At 36.3% G+C, this 23,069-nt stretch overlaps 1 protein-coding gene across 4 annotated transcripts in view; it reads right to left on the bottom strand.

Moving 5' to 3' along the window:
- The window catches only part of RTTN (rotatin), a 138,045-nt gene that overhangs the window by 80,477 nt on the left and 34,499 nt on the right, over window positions 1-23,069 (bottom strand). For all 4 annotated transcript variants that reach the window (XM_067698857.1, XM_067698859.1, XM_067698858.1 and 1 more), the window contains exons 13-26: window positions 22,059-22,171; window positions 20,525-20,651; window positions 17,853-17,978; window positions 17,210-17,326; window positions 16,153-16,292; window positions 13,213-13,384; window positions 11,561-11,660; window positions 9,467-9,555; window positions 8,996-9,113; window positions 7,318-7,414; window positions 6,610-6,678; window positions 2,768-2,956; window positions 1,892-2,131; window positions 514-658 (exon numbers count right to left, since the gene is read on the bottom strand). In XM_067698857.1, the coding sequence (XP_067554958.1) occupies window positions 514-658; window positions 1,892-2,131; window positions 2,768-2,956; window positions 6,610-6,678; window positions 7,318-7,414; window positions 8,996-9,113; window positions 9,467-9,555; window positions 11,561-11,660; window positions 13,213-13,384; window positions 16,153-16,292; window positions 17,210-17,326; window positions 17,853-17,978; window positions 20,525-20,651; window positions 22,059-22,171 (1,842 nt within the window). The remainder of the gene's footprint in view (window positions 1-513; window positions 659-1,891; window positions 2,132-2,767; window positions 2,957-6,609; window positions 6,679-7,317; window positions 7,415-8,995; window positions 9,114-9,466; window positions 9,556-11,560; window positions 11,661-13,212; window positions 13,385-16,152; window positions 16,293-17,209; window positions 17,327-17,852; window positions 17,979-20,524; window positions 20,652-22,058; window positions 22,172-23,069) is intronic.

The raw sequence follows: 23,069 nt of genomic DNA, 5'->3' as shown, positions 1-23,069 counted from the left end.
AAAAAATACAGGCCAACAATAAAAAAACAAGCTAGCTTCCTGGGTTCTTGGCAAGTTTCTCAGAACACAGTCAGCTACAAAAAGTAGAGTAGTGGGGGGCAAACACAGGTAAACACTACAGTAAACTTACATGAAGCCTGAGCACAGTCTGACTGAGTCCTTCCAACCTCACCTCACTACCCCTCACTGCCCCTCCACATCCCTACTTGAACTCCGCCACTCCAAGATTCTCACTTAATACAGCTGCTGCTGAAAGCTCACATATAGAACAGGTTTCGTTAAACGCCAAGACTGAAGGTTCCATTTAGGCTACGGACTTTTAACTTAAACCTAGTAACAATCACGTCAGGAAGGCATATTGCTAAAAGCCATCTATTACAACATAAGGACTACTTGGCTAAACACGGGCTATGTAAAAATTATACTTTTCCATATTTTCATATACAGTATTAATGATTTTTACAAATATATCATTTGTCAAACCTAAAATTCAAATTCCTTAACAACACTTACATGTCTAAGAAGTAATTCGAGAAGCCAGTTTAGAAGTTCTACGGATACATTTTTTCTTTGTTCCTTCAATAACTTATTTAGAAAATGTATGATATCTATTAGCAGTTTCTCATCTTCGGTGCAAGCAGGAAGTACTTGTAAAAATCTACAATAAAGAAGACAGTAATCATGGTTTCTAGTTCTTTAAAGTAAGTGGCGTGCGGATAAGTATTTAACAACCTGCTGAGAAGTGGGGTGCTGATTTGCTGTGTTTGCCAATTTCCATAGTGTAAATACCCCGCCATGGCTGACTGCAATCCTCCAATCTACCACATAGCTGTGGAGACAGGCACTGCAGCACACCATTATACAGCATTTCCACAGCACAGACAGAATCCATATAAACAACATCGAGAGCACAGATAACAGGAAAATGTAAAATACTTAGGAAGCCATGACTCTGCATAACCATTACCTTTATTTTTAATATAATTTATTTAATTGTAAGTTTACAAAGTTCAATTTTAAGAGTGGTTGTGTTTAACAACTAACTTGCAAAAATCCAGATAATTTAACCATCACCTCTCTTACAAGGCAGTCCTAGCTGGCGACAGCACACCACTGAAAAAGGTGAACTAGATACCCGAATTGTGAGAGCTGCACTAAGTAAGAGCCCACATTTTAGAAACTCAAATAACCTTGCATTTTGAAAATGGCACACTTTCCGTTTAATAGAGTTATACATTTTATACTAAAGTCACGTGAAGACTAAAATGTAAAACTGCTGGCAGCGGCTGCTTATCAGTCTTGTTTCAAATGCAGCCATCTGCTACCAGTTAAACGTGTTAAATTTACAAGCCGGGGCCTTCCCAAAAACTACTAAAGGACCTCCACATGGCTATCAACTCCATGAAATTCAGAGGAAAAAGAAAAATGAGATAACTTACTTAAGAACAGACCGAAAGCAAAACAAAACAGCCAGAGTTACCAAGCCTTTAATCAGTTCCCTGATGTCTCAGCTCATTTATTGATATAACATGGACAGGAATAAACTTTCAGTTTGTTTACCCATGTCTTACCCTAATCATTTACTTCTGTGAGATAAAAAATAAGATTTGCTATGTTAGGATATAAAAATCTAATAATTATAATATTTGTAAAAATTATAACAATTTATTAATAATTCCAAAATGCAGTAATTATGTTAAAATTTTCTCTTTTGCTATTATTAGACCTGTATTACAGATAATAAAAATCCTTAAATTTTTCTTTCTAAAAAGCATTTCTCTCATGATACCAACAATAAGAACACACGCTCCTAACTTCAAACATGTGGAGATGAACCCAAATACAATTCCATCCAGGCCTCTGAAACCAGCAGGCTTGAGCTGATACTGACCTGTTTAGTGTGGTGTGCCAAGACAAGGACTTCAAGGTAATCCCACATGGGCCAGTGCCACCCTTGAAAGACAATCTGTCATTCAGAAGATAAAAACTCATCCTCGTGAGAGCAGCCCTCACTTCCCTGTGGGCTGCAGCCTGAACAATGGAGCGGAGACAGTCCTTCAGTCCACTTGCTGTGTGTGTCATCTTCAGAGTAAGGGTGTCCTCAGTGGATAACTTCAATGTATCTAAAAATCTAAACAAAAAGATAAAAAGAAAGAGCAATATAAAGCTATTAAATAGAAGCTCACAATTATTTTTATTATAAACTGTCTCCGCCAAATTCTGTTTTGTTTCCTTTTAAGGGTGACTCACAGCCAAAAGAAAATCTGATGTGTATCTGTCAATATTAGGGTTTCATACTAGCATGAGGATGTTTATATTGACATTTTCCTGCTTACAGAAATATAATTTGCTTTCAAATGAGAAAGTACTGACAGATTAGAATACTGAGGTATTTAAAAGTCATCATCATCGTCATCACCCCAGTGACGATAACGAAATTCACATATGTATTTACTAAGCTTCTACCCTAACCCAGAGCACTTTTCCTAGTGAATTACATCTGTTAACTAACCAAACTTTATATAATCTCCAAAACAGCATAGAGCACAATGCTTTTTAATTTAAATTTCTTTGTGTGATAGTTTTTAAAAAGTAATGAACGACATGTAATCTTTAAAACAAAGTAAAAATTATAATCTTCAGTGAGAAAGCAGGGTCAGACAATAAAAAGTAAGAAAGCTACTTAACCTAAAGGAAAAATAAGGCCTAGCTAATTAATCACAATTAGGTAGATGTGAATGCTTTTCTACTACATGTAACAGCTTACTCTTGGATTTTAGTTTCAGAGTTCATTTGCTTCAACAGATTATCACTCCCATGATACCATGATAGGTTCCAAGCTATTCTCAGCATATCTGAGACCGGCTTCAAGGCCAAACAATCAGCAGATAACGGCAAAACTATGGAGTAAGGACTCACAGCATGGTGGCCAAGTACATGTACTGGTAGATGATACCTAAAGAAAATGTACAAAAATAATTACATACTTTTAAATTCTTAAGTGCTACTCAAAAGAACAAGCCACAGATGAGGGCTAGTTCTACGCCTCCCATTCTACAGCAATACAAAGATCTCTCATGTGGTCCCAGTTTTGAACAGTTACCAGGCTTTATTCTTTTGCCATCCTCTAAACTTTCAAAAACACCTGATTAAACTTCTTTCCTGAGGACTTACCATACTCTGTGTTGTATTAGGGTTGTTTGCAGAGATGACTGACGCCCCTTGAAGTCGAGGCCCATGGCTACAGTGAACCACACACACAAGGTGTTCAGCTGAAACACAAATGTCTACTTTATGCTACACACTGTACGTTATCTACCTTTCATTCACAGTTACATGGCATGGCACCATGAAATCCATTTTACAGATGATCAAAATGAGTCTTAAAGACGCTAAATGAATTGCTTATGTTCACAGGGGTCACTAAGTGACAGAATCACAACCTACTATTTTCACTTGAGAACACAGCTGCACCATCAATAAACTCAGTCACTGTGTGTCACCAAGAGAACCCAGAAATATGTTTAGATCTAAGAAAAGATTCAATAGCAGTATCTCTTAAACTAGTTAATGTTAATTTAATAGTGTTTAGCAGGACTGCAATGCCTAGCATCTCAAATGTTAAAGAATGATTTTGCTTATAAAACATATCCCAAACCCCTAATTCATGTATTTGTAACTAATATTAGAGAAACACAATTGGATAGGATTTTTAAGGGGAAATTTAGTGTGCTTTTTCATTTCATGCATCTCAAAAAAAAGAGGCTAAGGTAGAGTTCTGTATATAAATGAAGCTGAATAATTTTTTAAAAGATAATAAATTTTAAAAATTGGAATTTTCCTTAGAAGTAACCAGGGCTCCTTAGAGAGATGGCTAATGCTAGGTCTGAAATAGGGAAATCAAAGGTGAACCGTGGACATCTCTTCATGCCAGAAAGCAAGAATGTACTAAAAGGCTTGTGAAGCCATGTCAAAAGGACACAAAAGCCTCCTTGAAAGGACTTGCACTAACTGAAAAGAGTTAAGGCTGTGAATCAATGGTCAAGCTTTTAATAAGTTATAAAATGTACTGCAAATTACACCTGAAGAACACAGAAGGAAGAAAATAATAAAAAGCAAAGGGTATTACATCAGGACCAGTTTGAGAAACCACTACACATCCACCATGTGGACAATTTTTAAAATGACATTATTATGTGTAAAGAAATTACTGTTGACATTTCTTCTGTATGGACAACCTTGATCTTGAGGTAACTCTCTGACCCTTTTCCCCAGGACAACCAAATAGATATGGAATGTCAACAATTTTACTAAACCACTTTGCTTATGGTGACAATCACTCCCTGCATCTGGACTGGGAGGTGTGGAAACAACCCACACCTGTGTGTAAATGTACAGTGGGAAGCCACAGCTCTGAGCATCCCTGAGTGCTGTGGCTCTCCTACATGATGTGCCTTATGGGGACCTGGACATTATGCCCACGGCATGCTTCCTAGAGATCACATTTTCTATTGGGACGTGGGCCTCCTATGCCAGGACAGCCCCCAGCACCCACACAGGTAATCACATTTCAAGCACGACCTACTGTTGTGTGCGTTTTATTATTTAGCCAAACCTAAAGACCATAAAGAATGTGATGTCTACAACTAAAGAATTTCATTCCTAAGGATATATCCAAGAAGAACTATTGGACACATATCCCAGGAGATACATACAATAATGTTTACAGGGATGTATACAGGAGCAAAAACCCAGAATCAACCCAAATACCCCATGACAGGAGAATGAATAATCTGTGGTATCGTCTAACAAGAGTATTATACAGTAGTGAAAATGATTATACTACATGTAATATCTAGCAAGCTATAAAATGTTATTTTTAAATTAATCATAGTTTTATTAAGATGTAACTTTCTTACCCTTAAAATACACAGATTTTAAGAGTACAGCCTGATGAATTTTTATATATGTGTTCATTTGTGTAACCACCACCCAGAATAAAACACAGAACATTTCCATCCCCTCAGAAAGTTTCTTTGTTCCCTCTTCTTGTCAATTACTCTCCTAGCCCTCCTCCAAGAGGTAACTATTATTGTTACCTATTCTGATTTCTCTCACTAGAGATCAACTTTGTTGGTGAACTTTAAATAAATGGAATATAATATACAGTATATACTCTTTTGTGGTTGTTTTCACATTATGTCTATGATTATGTCATAAACCCTATGTCTATGAGACTCATGTTGTTGTGTAAAAAGTAGTTTTTAAATGTTGTATAGTGTTTCACTGTGTGAGTATAGCATAGTTCATTTATCAATTCTCCTTGCTGTTGGACATTTGGGATGTTTCACGCTTTTGGTTACTATACATAAAACTGTTATGAACATTCATTCACCTATATATGTATATAAAAGGATAGGGGGTGATGTCAATACCAAGAGCTGGAGAGGGTGTGCAGCATCTGGGACCACTACACTGCTGCAGGAATGTCAACCAGTACACCACTCTGGAATACTGCTTGGTAGCATCTACTAAAGCTAAACATATAAATATCCTCTGATCCATATGTGTTCAAGATTATGCTTAGCGGTCATTATTCATCATAGCCCCAAACAGAAAACAAACCAGATGTCCATCAGTGATAGAATGGTAACTACACGGCTGTATATTCTTACACAGAATACTACACAAAAATGAAAATAAATCAAATACTGCTAAGGCAACATAATCTGTACCCTGTACCCAAGTTGAGCAAAAGAAGGCAAATGCAAGAATATAAAGTTCAAGAACAATGTATAATAACAGGAATGAAAACTGAATTATCTTTGTGGGCGCTGGAAGGTAATAAGGAAGGACAAAAGTGGTTTCTGGCATGCTAGTGATATTTTGTACCTTAATCTACATGTTAGTTACGTGGGTGTATTTATCTGGAAAAATTCAGGATTTGTAAACTTTATGTATCTTATACTTCAATGAAAACAATTTACTTTTTAAAAAGTCTAGAGAGACATGAAAACCAAATGCAATTCATAACCTTGACTGGATCCTGAATTTTTTAAAAAAAAGTCTATAGAAGATATTTGGGATGTAACTGGAGAAACTGGATCATGTTACAGAATTATTTTTAATTTTCTTAGATGTGACCATTCATAGTACAGTGGTTATGTAGGATAATGTCCTTAATTTAAGGAGGTACATGCTGGAATAACTGGGAGGGAAGTAAAATTATGTCTGAAACTTATATTTAAATGGGTTGGGGAAAAAGATTACCTAAAAATAAATAAATGTATTGAGAGAGAGAGAGAGAGAGAAACACAGAAAAGCAGACCCGTGTGTTAACAGTTGCCGAATCTAGGCTGAAGGGTATGCAAGTGTTCACCATATAGTTCTTTCAAGTTTTGTATAGACTTGAACAATATCAAAAAAACACTTGGTGACAGGGATGTACACTTACTGAACTTTCAGAAGCACCACCATGAAGGAAAGATTAAAGCATTACAAGTCATGTGATGAAACGCTAGATGAAAACTTTAACAAATCATAGATTTTGATTTCCCTTTCTGTAACAGTATTTTATCTTTGAGAAAATCAAAGAAATAAATTCTTTACCTTCTAGAAACTGAAACAGGCAAACTGAAGACTGATGGTGAAGAAGGTTTACTGGAAAGATTATCAGACCTATTTCACCAAAGAAACACAAAAGGAAAGAAACAACTGAGCAGACCATCGTTTTGTCTAAGAAACACAACTTGCTTCGCTTCCTTGACTAAAACTCAAATCAAGAGCTGCATTTGGTTCTATCATTTAGTATAGTTATAACATGGTGCCACTACCCAGATTTGCTTTTGAAGAGCAAATTATGCTTTTCTTTAAGAAGTCCATATAATAAATGACCCACACAATGCAGACGCTGTACTGGCAGGTGGCCTCCGTGTCTCTCTCCCACTGATCCTGCTCAGGGTCAGTGTTAATCAGATATTACATCCTAAACATCTTCCCCAAGGTTTTCTTAAATTAAATATTAAGGAAAAAACACACAAAATTGAGACTATATACCAAAAAACATATTAATGACAAAACTTACTATAGTAATTATCAAATTTTGTACTTAGTAATGTTCAACAATAAAAGTTCAGGGTGACTTTTTGAGCCAATGTGCATAATACTGCTACTCAAACCAAAAATCATACCATGTATATCTACCATAGAAAGCATAAGCTTCCTAAGTCAGAAATTTCCATGCACTGCTATAAGACTGCATCAGAAACTCAGACAGACAATTCAGAGTAAAAACCTTTTAAAAGACTTACAGCTCACCACATATCCATTCTTGATACTTCATCAAATAACAGAAGACAAAATAATGCTCCAACTTCAGTCACGACGGTACAATCTTCATGAAATATCAAGGAAACTGTAAATAAAAAGAAGCATAACTTTAAAAAATATTTTTACCTCTAGAAAGAATGAACTTCAAATTTAAAATATCTTAACTTGAAAAGAAGAGATGCCATTCTCAGAGAAATGAGATGCTAACCCAGATAAACTGACATCGTTAAAACAGTGGCTCTCAACTTTCAAATCTATGCAAATCTCTGCAGGGCTTGTTAAAACAGAGTTTCTGATCTGGTAGGTTTGGAGCATACAGACACTACTGGCCTAGCACACAGTATGCACTCAATAAATGTTTGCTGAGGAATTAATTTTCCTTGTTGAGTACCTAGTTAAAAAACTAATTTTGCCCTAAATTCATTAATGAGAGATATTAAAATTCATTTTCAGGCTCACTTAAGTAATTTTTGGAAACATCAATGAGACCAAAGAAGTATTAAAAGGGTACAGATTATGTTGCCTTAGAAAATGCCTTTGAATCTAGTAGGTGCTCATAATTAACTGATTGCTTGAATAATTTAAATCAAAATTATAAATGAAAAGGTAAACTAGGAACTAAATTCTACTGAGTGAGGTTAACAGGAAGACAATTATGAACAAGACAAAAGAAAACTAGAGATCCATAACTGCTACCCTTCCACATCAATCTATAAAAAAACTTATAAAATTTTACTCACTATTCAAAATTTATGAAGCCGAACACATTGACTCTCTTTAGAACTTTACCTGGTTTGAACCTTTATCAATGTTACTTAAACTGTGTCCTATTCACTTGGCAAGCAGAAGCCATTAGAAGAGAAGAAAATGCTAAAATAAAATGACTCATAATATTTTGAACATAAATATCATTAATCTCTTACATGCCTGATAATTGACAAGGTTAGGCATATTGAGACATTTGATCAAGATGTCTCTTGTAGAATATTTAAAAGCAATGGCCTACATTTCTAGGAAAGAAAATATCACAGAATGTTACAAAGCTCTCTATTGAGAACAGTCAGAAAAGAAGAGAAAAAAATAACATGGAATTTTTCCACCTAAATACATTACTCAATTACAACCAAACTGAAAAAGGTTAAAAAAAAAATCACACTTTAGAAAATGTAATAAGTTAATGCTCAGAGTCATTCAGGATGGTCTAGTTCCCACTCCCCACAAGTTGAGTCTATACACTCTGAATGCCAGTTTAAGGACATAGTCAGTTATAACAGCAAAGCATCAGATCTAAAGGCACAAACAAAACAAGAATGAGGAAACAGACACTGGAAAGAGGCAACAGAGACAGCAGCTGCAGCGCGCTCTCTCTCTCTACAGGTAACAACTGACCATCTGAGCACCAAACGACAGCTACATCAAGGTGCAGAGAGCGATCAGAGGCTTCAGCCCTTCTCAGCCCTAAGGTCTGCTCTGTAACAGGATTTTAAGAAAATTCCCACAAAAGTGTTAAACGTTTTCCACTGCGATGGGTTTTTTCAGTGGCATATTCACTAATAAACTTTGTTATTGTGTTAGTAAAGCGGAAAGAAAATGTTACCTACAGTTAAAGAATAAACAGTTAAAGCTGAAGATTGCTCTTATTACTGTCAGAATGTATTTTATTTACCTCTGAACAGCAGGGTCAAGAGAGAAGGTTGTTGGGAGAGGGAAACACGTAGGACTGGGTCAGCACAGAGAACCTTCCTCAGGAGCATGAGGCTTGGCTGTACTAGACACTCTATTACCTGGCCAGCAGGGGAAAACACAGTTATTTATTTTTATCAATTCTAAGGTGAGATAAAATATACTATAACATCGTCTTAATCTAAATGTCATGCTTTTTCATCAAAATTGTGTGAAACTAAAATGCAAATATTAAGATTTTCTACTGAAAGTACGTTTTGTATATACTTCTGCTTATACATCTAATAGAAATGTTAAGGTTTTCCTTTAGAGATCTCACTTTTAGAAATTAAAAAAAAATGAACAAGGTAGTGGATGTTACTCAAGACTGAAACTCCAAGTACTCATCCAAATCCAGTTGAATTCATTTCAAATTTAATTGATAAAAAAACCAATCTGTAAAAATATGTCTTACCTCTCCATCCTGACTCACACATTTATTTAAATACTCAATTATCTTGTCAGTTAAGCATAATTTTTTCACCACAGCATGCATTTTAATATCTGTAGACCAAAAAAAGTTACTAAAAGTTAAAGAACATTTTCTATAGTTTTAAAAATAGAACAGACAGCCACACAACTTTTAAGAATAATTACACCTAGTGTTGAAAATTAGAGGATGACACTTTAAACTTTTTACTTTATACACATCTGAACAATTTGAAAACTTTTAAGTAACAAGCACATCTTACTTCTGTAATATAAAAAAAAAGCTATTTAAGAAGAATAATTAAATGAACTAGCTCAGATTCTGAAAAGGACTAGAATTTTAAATACAAATGAACACTTTTATTTGTACATGGAAAATTATTTTATGTTCTTTCATGGACATTTCTTCTCTTTTCCAAATCCATCATCTCAAAATGTTTAGAATTCTCCACAAGCTAATATGTAAATATGACTTGCATTTTTCTATCAATATTAATACAAGATCTTTAACCTCAAACTGTTAATAGCAAATATAAAAGAAAGGGTCTGTAACATACTCTACATATTTCTAGAGAATATGACCTCTTTTTTTAATAAACATATACATGCATGTGTGTGTGTGTGTACACTGCCACAGTCTAAATGTTTGTCCCCGCAGAACTCACATGCTTGAAACCTAATCCCCAGTGCGGTTGTACGTGGAGGTGGGGCCTTTGGGAGGTGATGAGGTCATGAGGGTGGAGCCCTCCTGAATGAGATCGATGTCCTTATAAAAAGAGGAGAGCTTTGTTGCCCCTTCTCCATGTGAGGGCACAGGGAGAAGACAGCCACCTATGAACCAAGAAGCAGGCCCTCACCAGACACTGAATCTGCGGTGCCTTAATCTTGGCCTTCAAGCCTCCAGAACTGTGAGAATAAATTTCTGTTGTTTATAAGCCACCCAGTCTATGGTGTTCTACTTTAGCAGGCCAAATAGACTAAGACACACACACACATATACCAGATATCACTAGCACCAAAAACTCTAGCTGCTTATAGATTAGTGACAAGTATTTCACAACTAGCAGACAAATTTTCTTAGTTTGTACTCCTATATTCTCACTGAGAAAGACGTACAAATATAAAGTTGATATTTAATTTGTAGCTTTCACTGTAACTACCTTTAGCTGCCACTTTAAAAAGGTTAGTTTCCACTACCCTCCAATATAGTGCATACCCAAATCATAAGCTTCATTTTTGAAATGTTAAACAATACTGAAAGAATACCCTCTAAAAGTTTTCTTTAATCTTCTTAGCCAAGGCTCTCCACATTTGATTGAGGCTTATTTCCTGTAGTCTCTATTATTGTTATTAAAAGCACAAATATGTTGAATATGATCTTTCAAATTACTCTCTCATCCCAGTTTCCACTAATGTCAGGATGGGAATATCCATCATACCCCACCTTCCAAGTTAAAAAAAAATATTTTTATGTAAATGCAAAATTACTTCTCTCAAACATTAAAGATAAATTACATACATCACATATAGGAAAAAATTAAAAACTCAAAGAATAACAACACTACAAACAAAGCTAAGAGTAAATTTTACTAGTTGTTTTTAAAAATAAACTTTTAAAGAAAATACATAGTTACAGTGCATTATTTTTATCTTACCTACCCACAAAGTACAATTTGATTGATTTCTCTAAGCAAGATGGAACAAACTGAAATATCATATACTAGGTAAACTGAGAAAGGAACAAGCAATTTACTGTTAGAATTATATCAACATTTCAGAAGAAAGATAATTTTATCAAATGACATTCCACAGGTCAAACAACAATAATCTAGACCAAGGGTCAGCAAACTTTTGCTTTAAGGAACTAGATAGTAAATGTGTTGGGCTTTGCTGGCCACATATGGCTTTTGTTGCATATTCTTTGTTAAAAATGTAAAAACCATCCTTAACTTGAAGGCTGCAAAATAAAAACAGGCCACAGGCCAGATTGGCCTACAAACCATAGTTTGCCAACCCCCAGTACTACTACACACAGCAATCTAAAATTCCATTCTCAGCAGCATTTTCCTTAAAAGATTACCTTGCATAATCACAGCTAACTGTTCTGCAGCTGACTTTCTCAAAATAAGATCAATATCGTCTGAGATAAAGATGTCATATACCTTTTCAACAGTCTCCAGCTGAAAAAAAAAAAAATTTTTTTTTCATCTACTTCCAATTCTCCAGTAAAAGTCTACAGTTATAAAAACAAAAGCTCAAAGGCCAACTTATTTAAGTAACTGATATATTTACATATATTGCAACAATGATGTGCTAGGTCAGAGAGGGAGTTAGGATCCAAAACAAAGATCCATGATGTCAAATAAGCCTCTCCTCTTAACGTACACTTCCACTAGGAAGCCATTCATGACCCACCAACCATCCAAGTCACACAGCATCACTACGGGTAGTTCCAGGCTAGCCCGAGAACAGCAACCCCAGACACGTGACCTGGGATTTCTCTGCTGCTCCCCGAAACCACCAGCTGGAATTCCCTTGGCCTCTCCACTTCCCCCTCTTAGGGACCCCCAAGCGGACAGCTCTCTGGGGCTTGCTGCCCAGCACTCTGACCAAGCCCCCCACCAGCAGTCCCTGGCTGTCACTTCCTGCCGGGACAGTCTGAAGAGGCAAAACACAACAGGAAATGGGGGTAGAAAAGGACCGAGAGCACACCCCTCCTTTCTCCCCCCCTACTGCCACCTGCAGCCCTCATGTGGACTCAGGAAAGAGAGTTCTAGAACCCCACTCCACCTTCCTCCACGTGACACACAGGGCGCAGTAGCGATACCAGTGGCTCAGTACGCAGGAATTCCCCAACAGGACCTGGTATGTGGCCCATGGAAGGTTCTCCAATCCTCCTGCCAGGGCCATCAGACGGCCCCGAACACTTAGGTTAGAAGAACACTGAATATGTTTCCCTGTTTTAAAAAATCCATTGTGTTGCATGTGGCTCTACCACAGGCCTCGGGGTCTGGTCTAAACTTAAAGAAAACTGCCAGACTGCACACTTGGAGTCATAGGAGAAGCTATGAAACACAGGAATGAAGCAATGAAGATAACGGACAGCTTGCTTTATCTGATCCTACATCAGTCCACGATGATTTGGGGGCAGTTCTGGGCAGACAGGGAGATGAAGGCTACACCTCTTAAAAGGGAGAAAAAGCCAAAGATTTAGAAAAGAGATTAACAAAAAAAATCTCAGAACCACTGTAACATTTAAAAGAAATTGCCCTTGCCTTCTATATTATTTTTCCTGTAATGAAGAGGATGAAAACTTTTATCATAATATTTTGTTTTAGTATTACAGGCAATTTCCAACAGAAGAAGAAGAATAATTTTATGTCAGTGATGTTTGTTTTTAAGAGTCATCAGAGAATTTCTTTCCACTAGATTAGCCTTATGTTGTATTTAAGATACTATTCAAATTAATTTGCATTTCCAGCGTATATTCTGAATGAAAAGGGACATGACGGCTGGCATATAGTAGGCACTCAAGAAATATTTGTTCAATAAATAAATGTATCCAGGAGCCAGAAAAAGCCAGGACACAACTTCACACTAGGCAGGAATAACCACAGGTGAAGCCACCATTTCTCTCCCTCTCCCGTACATAACACAAATTGAAAAATGTAACATAAAATATATCAAATAACCACACAGTTATGAATAAATAAACTTGAAAGTTATGATCACCTTAATAATCAGTTCTCTTCTGTCATCCAATTTGAGTTCAATAGGCTTTTTCACAATAAATAAATTAGTAACTCTGGAGAGAACTCTGGCATCGATTGAAGGGCGCTTGGTATCCGCCCCCTCTTCCCTTGTAAGGTGACTTGCTAAAAGCTTTAATGCCAGCATCCGGACCCTGAAGAAACAAAGTCTTTAAGTCAACATTTTGTAATATACAAATGTATAGAAATTATAAAGGCCCATAACACAAAGAATTATTACAAATCAACACAATAATTAGCTATGCTTATACTGACGTTACTGATGACATTTTACCTTTTCTATTAAAATACTTAGTATTTCTATTAAAATACTTATTAATACTTTCTATTAAAATACTTTTCTATTAAAATACCAGTTATTCCTGCATTTTACATTTATGAATAAGCAGCAGAAATAAAGAATAATCAATAATTACAAGTGAAGGTGCAGACTCACTGAGACTGCGAACTTCACTGTCAGTATCACCTCAGCTCCAGTAAGTCGGTCTGCAAATTAAAAATCCTAGCTCCTGACTCCAAGTCTAGTGATGTATCTCAATCATAAAAGCTATCACAGACCCATGAGCAGAGCCCAAACAACAGGTCGAACCTCCAGGAGAGTAATCATACTAACAGCTAAAGCGAGATATTGGGGGTGAAATAGATCCCCTCAGATATGATATTTTTGGTTCCCATCAAAATTCTATTTTATCTGGAATGGATTAGCATCAAGGTCAGTTGAGCACTGAGTGGGGAGGTAGAAGATTTCAAGAAAAGGTTAAACACTGCATGCACGAGACAATGAAATGGAAAAATAGAAAGTGGACGCACAGCAATGAGTTACTGAGACAGGTTCTGGAACTACATGGACACTGGGCAAATTTTAAGCAGTAATACAAGTTCCAGGTTTTAGGTACTACTTGTGAGACTACGATTAAAAACCTGCACACTCGGGGAGGCATCCCTACCACAACAAAGGCTGTGTGCTGACCCCTGAAGTCCCCCATCATAACACTGATCTCGCTGTATTACAATTAATAATAAAGTATAACTGGTAAGATCTCTCTTCTCAATTACATGCCCAATTCTGGAAGGGCAGCGTCATGTCTGTGTTGTGTGCTGCTAGGTTCCATTGCCCACCACGGTTCTCAAGTGCTTACCAAATCTAGAGAAAGCAGGAATTTAGTGTATTACTAATAGATATCATCTTTGGAGGGCAAATATTTACTCCAAGATGGTGTGGGAGTCAGGCAAACCTCCCTCTCCCATCTGCTGTGACCTCATGAAAGCTCAGAACAGCCAGACACCCATACGATGCTCTTCCTTTGTGCCAGCACTCTCTGTATTAACATCTCGGGTCGTCAGTGGAGAGACAGCCACCACCCCCAGGCAAAAGCCCGGAGTGGGGTATGTAAAGCATGTTTTTAATGCATCTCCTCCTCTGGTAGATAAATTTAGCCGTTTTTTTAGGTTTAGCGTGAGCACCATGGTGCGATTACTTCTCTATACTTATTTCTTTCAACAAATACATTTTCAGCATATTTATGCCCAAGGTACTCAATGAAGTTCTGAGGATGTAAAGATTAGCCAATGGATGGGGTTCCTGCCTAATGGAGTTTATGGTCTGGTGAGATGGGGTAGAACTAGTCAAATGATGAAAACAAATATGTAATTTAGACTGCTTTAAGTTCTGTGTAATCGAGAATTACCTTACCCAAAGAGAGGTCTGGCCTTGCCCTTGGCTCCTGGGAGGGGACCTCTAAGCCCTTAGAATGTCCTGCCTGATAAGACTGTTTTTGTTTACCTGGAGACTCTGGGCCCCCAAAGGTGAACCAAAAACATACACCTATTGTGTTATATCACCAAATTTGGGGTAGGGAATATTACACTAGCACATTAATAAAGACACTGCCGAGGGTCAATGGGAACATTTGCAGAAGCCAATCCCCGAGGAGCACAAACACACTCACCCCATGTGCCCCTCTGCTTCCTGCATCACCCACAACTTTCCTCTCTGCACGATGCATGAGCCCTTACAATCTCCTCTGACTTTCCTCTTTCCATTCTCTTAACGTTTTAGTTTATTTCACCTACTTCCTTAACTTTTAGTCCGATCATCTGTTTATAAATAAGCCACTGCATTATCCTGATGTAAGTATGGGGAAAACAATATTATCCATTGTCAAAAGAACATCTGTCTGTTTCTCCTAGCCTTTTCAACAGACACTTTCTCTTCATCACTGCTTATCCATCTTTACTCTAAGCTTTTTTTCTCTTCTCAGTGAGAGAAAATCTAACCACTGCTACCTAAAGAGAGTAACACAAGATTCATGTTGCACTGACAGAGAGGGAAGGAAGACAATCTTTCTCTCCTTCTTTTCTTTTAGTTAAAATGACACTTACACTAATGGTAGAGGAAAGGACACTTTTACTGTTTTCCAAAAAAGAGGACAAGCTAAACAAGATTAAAATACATGCATACCCTGGTATGTGAGGCAACTGGTCCACTACACTTTCATGAAAAACTTTAATTTTCAGAACAAGTATTTAATTAGAAAAGTTGCACTCCAGGAGACTAACAATTTCTAACGAGAAGACAGTGCGAATGCCCTATGGTTTTGGCAATCTGTTTCTCTCCACGGCTCTCCACCCTGCCCGCAGCAGCATTATGAACAGCACTGAGGGCAGCGATGCCGTAACATAGGCTGATCTGACAGCAAGGCTGGAGGATGGACAGAGCGTCTTAGAAAGTGTCCAAAAGACCTTTACTGGGTTAGTTTCAGCCATTAGCTCCCCGTCTCTGTCTAGTAAGAGAATCACTTTCCTTTACCTCCTTTGGTTCTATACTGCTTGATACAATTACTACCCTTTCCTAGAACATTCCCGTTCATCTTTCACACTCAGTAGACTCTGCTGTACTTACGATGGCTTTTTCACCAGCAGGAGCCGTAGTATGGACTTTAACCAGGTGGTACAGGGGAGAATCCCTTCACCAGCCTCAGAACTCGCTTTGCTTAGGAGGAGAATGCAGTTACCCAAAGGATCCTCTGTGTCAGCATAGCCCTAACAGATTTCATAAAAAGAGAAATGACCATCTGATTGTATGCACATACTGCTTAATTTTTTAACTTGAAATAAGAATTGTGTTGACCTGTCAGGCAACTCACAAATTTCTTTCAATTCAGTTGAATATGACTTTTCAAAATAACCTGCATGAGGTAAGAAGCCTACATACAACTGTATTTAAAAAATAATACTGGAGAACTTCAGGAAAATGTGCCAACCCTCCTGACACTTGCTAATTTTTCTACTTTCCAAGATTCTAGTAGTGGCACTGCCCCTAGATGAGGCCCCTCCCAGATCTTCAGACCTGTGCCCTCATTACAAAAGTGGAGTGCTGCCGGTGCGCCTGCAAGGAACTGAGCTGTGCAAGCGGCAGGGCCTGAGGCCCAGCTCTCTCTTCTAAGAGGACTGTTCCTATGATGGTGTTTCCCATCTCCACCTTCTCATGCAAGGGAGGGAAGGCCCTGCACTTCCCTCCCTCCTTTACCTAAGCCCAGAAGGACTGCTAAAAAAGCTTTGTTTCTAAGAGCTCATTAATCAAAGTATCAGGCTAACCCATACATGCACAGATAGAACTCATGCAGCCAGTTTCATGACATAAAGGCTGTTTAGAAAGCACTGTTAGCTTTGGCTAAAAGCCTTTATATAAGGCTGAGCTCCATTTTTCACAGTCAATGCTAAGTGCCTGCGCCTCACTTCTTAACCTCCCACCCGGTGTACACAGACAAATTCGCTAGCCTGCTTTAACCTTCTGCCAGAAACAAGACAGCCGCCCACTTCCTGTTCCCTTATCCACAGCGCCTTCGTGCCTTCACTTCATTTCTCCCACAGCATGATGGTTCTACTGCTTGCGTGCGTTTAAATCAATCACACTCACTAAAGAGAAATGGTAGCGTAAGCAGGTGAGCACAGAGTACCTGTAGCACTGGGATGACAGGACACAGAGACTCGATAAACTTGTTCCAGGTCAGTGCTGTCATCCTCAGTCGCCCCTGCAGCAGATGCATCAGGATGGCCTTGGCAGTGGCATTCACCTGCTCAACAATACGGGGGAAACAATCCAAGAGGAGGTGGCCCGTTAAGTCATCTTACATACCTGTAATATTTCATAAAATCTGGAAAGGTAATTAGCATCTCTTCCTTCAAACGTTCCTATTTCCACAGCATCATCTTACATTCTGTTCTCAACCAGTCCTTCCCCCTTAATGATTTCCTCTTTTTTTTTTAACCTTTAAAGTATATTTTTCCATTGAATAAAAATGTTCCTTAAGGAAATACGCTGCTTATTATAACTACTGCATCATTCCTACATCTAACATGAAAAACTTAAGTTAACATTTTGATCTGAATTCTCTGAGAACAAGTATGTCCTGTATTTTAAGCCTCATTTTTTTTAACATTTCTTTTTAGTTAAACAACAACTTAACTGAACCCATACATCAAAGACAAGTTTCTTTTTAGTTTCTCATACTACCTTGTGACATTAGAATACTGTCTTGATTTAGCTGAGTATCTAAAGAATCAGAGTAGTCTTCTGTACTTCCTTCTAACATGCCATACCTCATTTTTGGGCTCTTGAATACCAAACGCAGAGATTTCATACAGAACTTTTGGGTGAAGTAGAAAATGAATTCCATTACAAAGGGAAGACACAGGTTTACTGACATTATGGACACCTAAACATTCCTGCAAAATAATACAAAAAGTTTTTAAAAATTAGTGACAGTGATTTTTCCAAAGCATTCCTCTTTCTTCTGTTTATAATTCAAATCCAATTTTAGTACTTATGTCACTGAAACTTTTCTTTTAACCGGTAGAACACAAAAAAAGATTCTCTTAACTAACAGTTTTTGAGTTTGCATGAGATACCTATTACATTTCTTTCAGCCAACAAGAGTGGTGTTGACAAATTAAATAACCAAACTGCTGAGACAACCATAATCTTTTAAAGTTGTTCATAATAACAGACATATAGGAAATAAACACCACCATAAACTTATCCTAAGGTGTTTGTATTTTGCTTACTGAGGTTTGACAAAGAGAAAATTCAAATCAAAACAGACTTAAGTTTCTGGGTGAGGGGGAGGACAACATATATGTGGGATTTTTCTTATCAATACAGTGATGCACCTGCATATAAGTAATGACTCTGTATCATCTCTTCGACAAAATTAGCACAAATCCCACTCTGGATATGCACCCAAAAAACTGAAAGTAGGAACTCAAGCAGGCATATTTGTACACCTGAAGCACTGTTCACAGTAGCCAAAAGGTGGAAACAACCCAAATGTCCACTAACACATGAATGGGAAATAAAGTGTGGTATATATACAATAGAATATTATTCATCCTTAAAAAGGAATGCAACTCTGATATATACTAAACATGGATGCTAAGTGATATAAACCAGACACAAAAAAGACAATTATATGATTCCACAAGTATGAGGTACCTAGAACAGTCAAATTCAGAAAGTAGAATGGTGGTTGTCAGGATCTGGGGGGGGTTGGAGGGTAATAGAGAGTTATTTTTTAACGGGTACAGAGTTTCAATTTAGGAAGATGAAAAAGTTCTAGAGATGGATAATGTTGATGATTGCACAATGTGAATGCACTTAATGCCACCAAAACCTTAAAAATGGTTAAAATGGTAAATTTTACATTATGTGTATTTTACCACAATTTTTAAAAAGCAAATTAGACATCGTTGAGCAAAGAATTAGTGTACTGAATGACAGTACTGAGCAATTCTATCCAAACAAAACAAAAAAAGATCAAATATAAAAGAGGGCTTAAATGACACAAAGGGTAAAATAAGAAGATCTAACATGATCTAATGAGAGTTCCACTTGGAGAGAACAGCAAGGCTAAGGGAAACAATAATGACTGAGAATTATCCAGAAGTGAAGGCAGACATGAGTTTTCAAACTGAAGCATGCTAAAAGAGATACGTTAAAAAAAAAAGTATATACAAAGTTACATTGTAATGAAACTGCAGAACTCCAGAGCTAAGGAAAAGACCTTAAAAGCAACTAGAAGAAAAAAAATACAAAGAAATTATAATTTAACTGACAGCAGCCTTCTCAACAATGATAAAAGCCTACCAAGAGCAAAGCAGTACTGGCGAAGTGCTAAGGAAAAATGGCAGTCAATCTAGAACTCTACAGAATTCTACAGAATTCTACAATTCCAGCTAATCTATCATTCAAGAGTAAGGTGAACTCAAGACATTTTCAAACACATGCACTATCAGTTACAGACTGTCATTGAAAATACTGAAAAACATAGCTCAGTAAAAAGCAGACTGAACCTAAATACTTATCAATAAACAGAAGAAAGTATATTCAAAGTAAAGAGCAGTTAAGATGAATCCACTAGGTAGATCTTAAACCTTACTATTAAAGGAAAAGAACAGGCAGCAAAAACATGTGTACGGTATGAAATTATGTACTTTTTTAAAGAGACAAACACAGTAATATATATGATTTATAGAGATATGCATATATAAAATACATGCATGGGAAGGATAAACAAAAACTTTGTAAGAGTGGTTATCTTGGTGGCATAAAAAAAGTGGAAGAGAAAAGAAAGAAGCTTTAGTTATAAATAATATTTTTATTTCTCTGAAAAAAAAGGATCATAAGTAAAAAATGGCAAAATGTTATATCTAGATAGTACTTATAAGAGTACTGAATACAAGAGGACACTTTCAAGAGTACACAGGAATATATATATTTTTCTATACTGTCCTATGTACAGTGTTCTTTTCAATAATGAAATAGTTAATATTTATGTACTATTCCATGCTGAAACATTTTATAATTTAAAAACGCAGGAAATATTTGTTTCAAAAGAAAGGAAAGAAGAATATTACTAAGAAAACAGATCTGAAACTATAAAATTTAAGCCATAATAAGCTAAAACTTTTCCTGAGCATAGAAATCACCTTTGAATACTTGATAGAAGTCAACTTTTCCTTACAATTTTTCCATCATTAAATAACACAACATAAATGTAATTCTTATTAAAACTGCTAATAAGGCAATTCAGTTGCTAGACTTACTAAGGGAATTCAATAGTATAAATTTCTTAGAGTTGACTAATAACTACCATCTATTTTTATGGTAATAACTCTTATATCATATCCAAAAGGTCAAGTAATTTAATTTTGAGTTATAATCAGAAAATCCACTGTTAATGCTCCGCAAAAAAATCAAAAACAAAAAAACCTACCTTAACAATTTCCAGACAACAGTGGTAAGTTTTAACTTTCACTTGTGGCAAAGGGTGAGACAACATACGCAGAAACACCTTCTGACTTTCTCCTTGTAATAATGGACTGGCCTGTGCAGATTTCCAGCTGGTAAAAAGGTAAACATACAAGACATCTAAGGCAAGTAAGGGACTAAACATGAGACTAAAAAGCACAGAGAAAGGGGTTTCTTCCTACTCCAGTTCCTACAACTGAGATCTTGTTTAACTAACCCAGAATTAATATTTACTCAAGCATTTACTTGTTTCAAGGCAGGGAATATTCTCTCTTAAAGAATACAAAACAACAAAATGTCTTTAGAAACCTATATTTAGAATGTAAAATGGTTACAACCATTATGGAAAATAGTATGGAGGTTCCTCAAAAAAATAAAAACAGATTTACCATATGACCCAGCAATTCCACTTTTAGGTATGTAACCAAAGAAAATGAAATCAGTACCTCAAACAGATATATGTACTCCCATATTCATTCCAGAATTATTCACAATAGCCAATACATGAAAACAATGTGTCAATTGATAGATGAATGGATTTTTAAAAATGTGGTATGTATGTGTATGTGTGTGTGTATATATATATATATAATATATGTATATATAATATATATATAATGGAATATTATTCAGCCTTCAAAAAGAAGGAAATCTTATCATTTGTGACAATATGGATGAAGCTGAAGGACATGCTAAGTGGCATAAGCCAGGGTACAGAAAAACAAATACTGCATGATCTGACTTATATGTGGAACCTAAAACTCTTAGAAGCAGAGAGTAGAATTGGTGGTTGCCAGGGGCTGGAGGAAATGCAGAGATGTTGGTCAAAGGGTACAAAGTTTCAGTTATGCAGGATAGGTAGTTCTGGTGACTATGGTTGATAATGCTGTACTGTATACTTGGTATGTGTTAAGAGAGTAGATCTTCAATGTTCTCACCACAAAAAAAAGGTAATTATGTGAGATGACTGACAGATAGACAGACAGAAAGAAAAATAAATCCCATATTTAATGGATATTTATCACCATGGAATTTACTCTTTCCAAAAGCAATGAAAATACTAAGTTTTAAAGAAAAATCTGTTCCAATGTCCCCCAAATAAATTAACCAATGCATGATGCTTTTCAAAAATCCATATAAAAGGTAGGAATAATGAAATTTACATTTAAAAAATCCTCAATTCAAGTTATTAATTAAAATGTTAAAGATAAATAAACAAATGTGCTTGAATACTTGTTTGGAAAGACACCAAAACAAATGTATAAAAATCCAAGGATAATTCATGTTGATTATAGGCATGACATTTTTAAAGCTTACTCTTGAATAAAACAGTTAACTGTCCTAATGCTACTATATATATACAGTTTAAAGGTCAAAACATATAAAAGCAGTTTAAACTAAAAAATAACAGATTTAAGACAAGTTTCATTTTCATTGCTCCTAAACTTACACACACACAACCTATAATAATGTAATCATATTAAGAAAGAAAATATTACATCTTTGAACAAATACAGATGATTTCCTTTATTAGGGGGAAATGCTGATGATAGGAAAAGCTATGTAAGGCTTGGTCTGCCAGCTCCACTAATTCTAAGAGATTCTTCTCTCCCTAGAAAAAGAAGAGAATGGAACAGTAAATGTCAAGGTCATGTACAATAAAATTCTCAACAGCTAACAAAGCAGCTTCAAGAAATTAAATCATCCAGAGGCCCTGAGACTGTTCACATTTGCTTAAGTCAACCTGCTCAACAAGCAAACCAAAAACGTCAGCCTAGGAGGAAAAATGTGGGGAAAATGCCTAACTCAACGCCGCTTAAGACTTTATATTATTTACCTCTGAGTGGCATGGTTCTTTGACTGCTCAATTGTGGCCTTATCCCCCTACTAACTGCAGCTCAAGGCAGGACTCATGCATTTTAAGATCCACCTCCCACTTCTAACATCCTGATTGGTTCTAGGGAAAATAGGGGGTGATCAATACCTGTGTGATTAACTGACCATGCAGAATGCCACAGAAATAATTCAAATAAAAGGCAGTTCAAAATTCTATCATGGAGGAGACAAGATACAGTGGCATAAAGATGTGGGGAAAAGAAAATAAAAATAAACAACAGTGGGGAAATAAGGAAAATTTAAAATATGAAGTTCAAAAAACTCCACTGTAGGGGCCAAATGGAATAAAATTTTGCTCCTAATTTTTCAAGATCTTCAGGACCCATTTTGGTATTTTCAAACAGTAAACAACTATTGTAGTCAATGTCTATTTTAAGACTCATTAACCCTTTAATTGATAACATACTAAATAATATCCTAAAAGGGATAAATAACAAATACATAATTATTGTTATAACATGGTATTGAAAGTCATCCTACTACCTTACAATCTAGTTCATGGCTTTATTTAATAAAAAATCAGGCTCTTTCTGTGAATAAATAAAGGTCTATAAAGGGAAAAAATGTGTCTACAAATAAGCACTAAAATGGCCCTTATAATTGTTTACATCAAT

Source organism: Pseudorca crassidens, chromosome 12, assembly GCF_039906515.1.
Source record: "Pseudorca crassidens isolate mPseCra1 chromosome 12, mPseCra1.hap1, whole genome shotgun sequence".
NCBI classification, from domain to species: Eukaryota; Metazoa; Chordata; class Mammalia; order Artiodactyla; family Delphinidae; genus Pseudorca; species Pseudorca crassidens.
The sequence above is the reverse complement of the archived record's forward strand: the minus strand, read 5'-3'. Positions and strand labels throughout refer to the sequence as shown.